Source organism: Coloeus monedula, assembly GCF_965178545.1.
Source record: "Coloeus monedula genome assembly, chromosome: 17".
In the NCBI taxonomy this organism is placed as follows: domain Eukaryota; kingdom Metazoa; phylum Chordata; class Aves; order Passeriformes; family Corvidae; genus Coloeus; species Coloeus monedula.
In genome coordinates, this window is record NC_138797.1 from 11638455 (window position 1) to 11645036 (window position 6582).

The 6582-nt window shown below is 51.6% G+C and overlaps 1 protein-coding gene across 1 annotated transcript; it reads left to right on the forward strand.

Annotated features, from left to right (window-relative positions):
* Nucleotides 1-2062: 2062 nt before the first annotated feature.
* On the forward strand, nt 2063-4491 carry HRH3 (histamine receptor H3; the record flags this gene model as incomplete). Its single annotated transcript, XM_082292861.1, has 3 exons — nt 2063-2276; nt 2579-2745; nt 3613-4491. 3 exons carry the CDS (start codon nt 2063-2065, stop codon nt 4489-4491), a joined length of 1260 nt encoding a protein of 419 aa, XP_082148987.1.
* Nucleotides 4492-6582: the final 2091 nt, after the last annotated feature.

Genomic DNA, 6582 nt, shown 5'->3' on the forward strand with positions numbered 1-6582 from the left:
ACTTGTAAACATTTCAATGAATGTTAGTGCTTGATTGAGTAGCTGGAGATTTCAAATAACACCAGATCACAAACAGCTGCACAGTGAAAGTGGTCTGTGGGTTCATTAAACATAACGGGAGTCAAAAAAAAAAAAAAAAAAAGCTGTTTCTCTGTCACATCTGCGGTGATCGACATAAAAGTCATGTCCTCTCTGCTGCGGCCGTGCTGCGGCTGCCCAGCTGGGCTGTGGTGACACCCCGGCCCAGCCAGCTGTGTGGTTGAGTCTGATGACCCTCAAAGCAGGGCTGAAGCCACGCACGAAGTACCTCCAAGCCGTTTTCCCAGCGGTTTCCCGCACACGCCGCACCCTCGGCGCTGCCACCCGCGGCTCCCCGAGCCCACAGTGACATCCTCTGTCGGGATGCGGCGCCAGCGGAGCCCGAGCCACCCCCGCGGCGGAGCGGCTTGGGGACACTTGTCTCCCCGAGGAAGGGGACACACGTGCCAGGCAGCTGCAGGGCTTGCCCGGCTGCCGGCTCATCGCGCACAGCCTGCCCGCCCTGCACACAGCCGGGAAAAGCAAGCCCGGCTCTCAGCGCACAGCCAGCGCCTTGTGCCAGGGCTGGGCACCTTAAGGAACAGGATGAGGCTGGTTCTTGCTGAGGCCACCCTTGGGTGGGTGCCACTAAGGCCACCCCTGCGGGAGTGCTGAGAAGTGTTCCCACTGCTCGGCTCTGCCCACTGCAAATGATTTACCGCGATCCCAGAGAGTCCTCTCGGCCCCCTCCCAGCAGGATCAGCCGCTGCTATCAGGACAGTGGCTGTGGCAGTGTTTGAGGAGGAATTCTGTGAGGCTGTACTAGTTCCTGAGGTGAAAATAGCTTTTGGAGCAATCAGAAGGTGGCAAACCCCCTGAGTATTAACTTCAGGCTTGTTTCTGTGTTTGTACAATTTTCTTGCTTTGCTTATTTTCTCTTTGTTTCTCACAGCTTACCAGAATTTCCCAGAAAGAAGGTTCTTGGCCAGGGTCTCCAGCCAGCACCCTTCTCTGCTTTGCAGTTGCTGCTCTGCACATCCCTGTGCTGTTCTCCAGAGGGGTGATAGTGCAGCTGATCCTGCCCCTGTGACATGACATCTGTGAGGATATTTCCTCTCCTGCGACCTGGAGCAGGCACCGTGCCCAGGGGTTGTGTAGTGGTTGGTAACTTCACCCTGCAGAATCACCAGCTGAAACAAGTCCTCAGACAAAAGTTATTCCCTTTAGCTATGAAGAGTGAACAAGTGGAGGAAGAAGGGAGCGTTAATCACCTCCCTGGAGCTGGGGCCTGGGACAAGGACTCCTTGGTTTGCAGACCAAGAATTGCCTGCTCCTGGACAGCTTTACCTCTTCCTCCTGCTTCCCATGAGGAGCAGGGGCAAGATTATCACCCTCTATGTTCCACGTGCCCAGGGAGCCCTCCTGGCTGACTGATTAAAAGGCAAATGAAGATCTAACCTTCACTTCTGTTCATTAAGGCACACACCCCACGGCAGGAGCAATAAACTCATGGTGGACACTTTGGAGAGATGCAGGAATGTTGCTATGCAGAACGCAAGGATGGTCTGGGAGAATTCAAGGCTACTCCTGAGCTGAGAGGGGAAAGAGGAATGTAGAGATGTTCTAGAGGGTGGCAAGGATACTTTGAGGTAATGCAGTGATGTTTCAGGGTTGAGAAGGGAAGGGGTAATGGGAGAGGACCCTCTGGGGGATTCAGGGATGATGCTCTGGGGTAGTGCAAGGATGCTACCAGGTTGAGAGGGGAATGTGTGGATGCTCAGAAGTGCTCTGGAGGAATGAAGGGTTATTCTGAGGTAATACGAGGATGCTCCCGGGCTGAGAGGGTGCGTGGGAGCGCGCAGATGCTCAGGGATGCTCTAGTGGGATGCAGAGATGCTTGGGCAGATTCAGGGATGCTCTGGGGGTTTCGGGGCTGCTCGGGGGGTACGCGAGGGTGCTGGGGGCCGGAGCAGGAGGCGGGAGCGGGCGGGGCGGGGAGGGGCAGCAGCCCCGCGGCGGCGGCGCGGCGGGAGCGGTGCGGGCCATGGAGAGCGGCGGGGCGCTGAACGGCTCGGCCACCGCCGCCGGGCGCTTCGCCGCCGCGGGCACGGCAGCGCTGGGCGCGCTGATGGCCCTGCTCATCGCCGTCACCGTGGCGGGCAACGCGCTGGTGATGCTGGCCTTCGTGGCGGACTCCAGCCTGCGCACCCAGAACAACTTCTTCCTCCTCAACCTGGCCATCTCGGATTTCCTCGTAGGTAAAGTGCCGCCCGCGGGGCGCCGCGCCCGCCGGCACCGGCACGGCCCGGCAGCAACTCGGCGGCGGGGCGGGCAGAGCCGCCGGGGCTCCTCCTGCCCGGCTGCTCCTCCCGGGCCGTGCCTCCACTCCGGCCGTGCCCCGCTCCTGCCCCCACACCCTCCCGCAGTCCCCGGTCCCCTCCCGCTGTGCCCCGGCCTCTCCCTCCGTCATAGGGAAGGACCCACCCGGCACCCGCGGATCTCCCGGGGCAGCCACCGTGCAGAGCCCGAGTCTCACCGGGGACGGCCCCTCCGCTTGCAGGTGCCTTCTGCATCCCTCTGTACGTGCCCTATGTGCTGACGGGGAGATGGATCTTTGGGAGAAGCCTCTGCAAACTCTGGCTGGTGGTTGATTACCTGCTCTGCACCTCTTCGGTCTTCAACATCGTACTAATTAGCTACGACAGATTCCTCTCGGTGACAAGAGCGGTGAGTCCTGTCATGGCAGCTGAGAGGGACATAACTCTCCTCCTCCTTTATTCTCCAGATTCTCTGCAATAATTAAAAGCTCTTTGACTCCTCCAGAAATTACGAATCTTTCAGCCTGGAAAGCAATAACCATCCACAAACACATAATTCAGTGGTGGTTTCAGCTTGGTATTCCTGGCACAATTAAATCACTTAAGGCTCAGACCCCGTTGTGCAGGTGTTCCCTTCCTAGGTGACGGGATAGTAGCGTACAAGCAAGTCAGCCAGGTAAGCAGACTTTTAACTAATTGCAAGAGCTTATTATCTCCAGGACAAACCAGTGGATTGCAGTCAGACTCGCAGCTTCTCCCTGGCTACCGCAGCAGTAGATTGCACTGCCGGCTTTGGAAAGGAATGTGGGGAGGTCCCTGGGTGTGTGGGAAGATCAAAATGCTCAGCTTTTCGCAGGAGGTAACGAGCAGTTCACAGGCAGATCTGATCCACTGCTGTTTGCTCGTTCTCTGACTGCAAATACAACACGGATTCAGCCCAGGAGTTTGTCAAGTCCCTCTTCTTGTGACTTGCAGGGAGTAGCTGGGGACAACTCAGGCAAGTGGTGGGCGCAGACAACTGCCAGGCTCCAGCCAAGTCTGTACATTTCCACTTAGCAGACACCACATTTTGGAGCTGTAAAATGAGTGTTCTAAATCTTCCCTGCAAGAGTGAGATTTATCTAGCAATTGCTCCTGTTGCCTATGGCATACCAATTTGTTGGTCTGCTGGGATATTGCCTAGCAACTTTACCAGGAGTGCTAGCAGTCCATTTGTGAGGAGCCTCAGCCAGCTGGGGTGTGGGACTGTGTGTAAGAAAAGGCTTTCCTCTTGCAGGTCACCTACAGAGCCCAGCAAGGCAACATCAGGCAAGCAGTGCTGAAGATGGTGCTGGTGTGGGTGTTGGCCTTCCTGCTGTACGGACCTGCCATTATCAGCTGGGAGTACATATCAGGCCAGAGCATCATCCCCACCGGGGAATGCTATGCTGAGTTCTTCTACAACTGGTATTTCCTCATGACAGCCTCCACGCTGGAGTTTTTCACTCCTTTCATCAGCGTGATGTTTTTCAACCTAAGCATTTACCTGAACATACAGAAGCGCACCAAAATGCGCCTGGATGTTTTCCATGAAGTGCACAACCAGTCCTTCACTGAGGAGGTGGAAAGGAGCCCAGAAGCAAAGATTTCTTTGAAATGCTGTAAGTGGGAGCAGAAGGAGTCAGCTGAAACCCTCGACCTCTCTAAGAGCAAAGCTCAAGGAGCAGCCTCCACTTCCAGCCTGGATGCCAAAGATCTGCTGGCAACAAGCTCAGAGAGCTCCAGGAAACCCAAGTGTTGCAACAAAAAGACCTGTAAGAATTCAGCCTCCACTCTGTGCTCAGAGAAACGGATGAAGGCCATGTCACAGAGCACGACTCAACGCTTCAGGCTCTCTAGAGACAAGAAAGTGGCCAAATCACTGGCAATCATCGTGGGCATTTTTGGGATTTGCTGGGCACCGTACACTCTCCTGATGATCATCCGCGCTGGCTGCCACGGCCAGTGCATCTCTGAGTTCTGGTATGAGACTTCCTTTTGGCTGCTGTGGATCAACTCGGCTGTCAACCCTGTCCTATACCCTCTCTGCCACTCCAGCTTCAGAAGGGCTTTTATTAAACTCCTTTGTCCCAAGAAGCTGACGATTCAGCCTCACAATGCCCTTCAGAACTACTGAAAGTGAAGCCAGCCCAGTGTGAGGATGAGAAAAGCCTTGGTTTACTTCTGCAGTATTGGGACTACAGCTTGTTTCCTTGGAAGAACCCAGGAGCAGTGGTCTGGGGCAGGTGAGGAAAGCAGAAAAGAGCCCACTATTAACTTATTTTAGTTTATCAACAACAAAATCTCACATAGAAGGATAAAGGGGTTTATTGACATTAACCACAGGTAGTGAAATCTGTGTCCACCACTTGCAGGTGCCACAAAAGAGCTCTGCTGCCACCTAGTCAGCCTGAGCAGCACCAGCATTTTTCTCCAATAAACTGAAAACCGAAAAATAAAAGCTAACAAAATATCTGGCTTTAAACTACTGCACTAAACTACAGCTTAGCTGTTTGCAGACCTGATCTTTCCCATAAATGGGAGCGTTTTTTCCTTACACCTATTACATGTAGATGATGATACAGAAAGAAAAGAACAAACCTCAAAAGAAAAACATCTCATTTATCATTTCTGCTACAGCAGCTGCAGCCATAATCTGGATCTCTGTTCCATGGGGTGCAATAGATGTCCCTTCCACACCTCAGGAAGGGACAGATCTCTGCCCTAAGGAGTTTACAGCCAGACTATGAGGCACTGAGCATCTTGAAGTGCCCTGCTGGCACTGCCTGATCCCTCCCTGCTTCAAAACTGGTCTGATTTCCTTTGGGTCCTGCCACACACTGCCCAGTGGTCCCGTGGGAGTGCTTCCCTCCTGCCCAGAGCCACGCAGCAGGAATGGGCCCTGGAAGGCCCCCAGAAAAGGGTTCCTGTGCCTATGTGAAAGGTGCCAGCACAGTACCAGCTTCTCCACAGACTCCACCATGACAACCCAAAGATATTTTCAAATCTGTTCTGCAGGATCTTAAAGATACTCTTCTGGCACTGTGTTAGGGCATGACAAGCTCAGAGAGAAGTAAATCTTGTGTTGTGTTTTTTATGTTCCTTTTTATAGTGTTCCTTTCAAACCTCTTAAATTCATCAAGTTTCAGTTTCTTGCCTTCTTCCCTTTACAATATCTCACTTCATTGGAGTTGAAATATGGAGTTTAAAATAGCTCACTTCATACAACCTGGGTTGAGCTGATTCAGTCAACATAAGCATCAATTATTTTATTGTTGAATTTTCACTTTTTTTTTGGTACAGTCAAATGATTGCACAGATAGAGCACCAGATTCAAGAGACCAGGGCCCTAGCCTTGGTCTTATCATAAAATCCTGGACATTTTATCACTCCTCCCCATCACAGTTGCCCATTTCTTCTGTAACCTCTTTGGGCACAGAGGCAGTTTGACCAAAAAGCAGATTAATTCCGCTGCTGACACTGCTCAATGATGTAGTAACGCAAATAAGTAATTAGTTGCCATGGCGAATGCTCTTATTTAACAGTATTGCACAGAGAAGCTCAAGATCCTAAGTCTGAAAACTACATTTACAAATAGAAACCCAAATGTTGTAAAGTAGTACCCAAAAGCTTATGATGTTGTGATTGCCAATTACATTTTGCTGTTGCAAGCAAACTGCTTTTTGGCTGCTGCTATGAGTAAAAGAAAATGCCATCCCACTGTATCTCAGTGATATTTGTCAAGTAGATCAGTATTGTCATCTGAAGTCAGGTTCTAAATGATGTCTTGTCTTGTGTATGTGATATTTCAGACTTGTGACATGTTCTGTCAGTCTGTTATATATGGGTTAAAATATACCCCTCGAAGTATGTGTGCTCTGAATTGACAGGATGAACTGTTGAGTCTGCTTGTACCTTTCCCTGTGTCTGCTCCCTTCTGAAAACATCAATAAAGTATTTTTATAAGAAGCTTGCAGAATATTTTATGGTGAACAAGGTGTTGTCAGAAATGATAAAATCCAACTGGAAGCAAAACCTCTATGGATTTGCCTGAGAAGGCAGATATACATGTCACAGAAAAAACAGCTCCTGAAACAGCTGAGTTTCTCTCACCTCTGGTGAGCAGGTTCCTGACAGCCCCCTGAGGGTGTGGTGAGCGCACATCACTCAATTCTCTCCAGCTTCAGGTCTTTTCAAGAGCATGTTACATGCAGCTGAGATCTGGAGA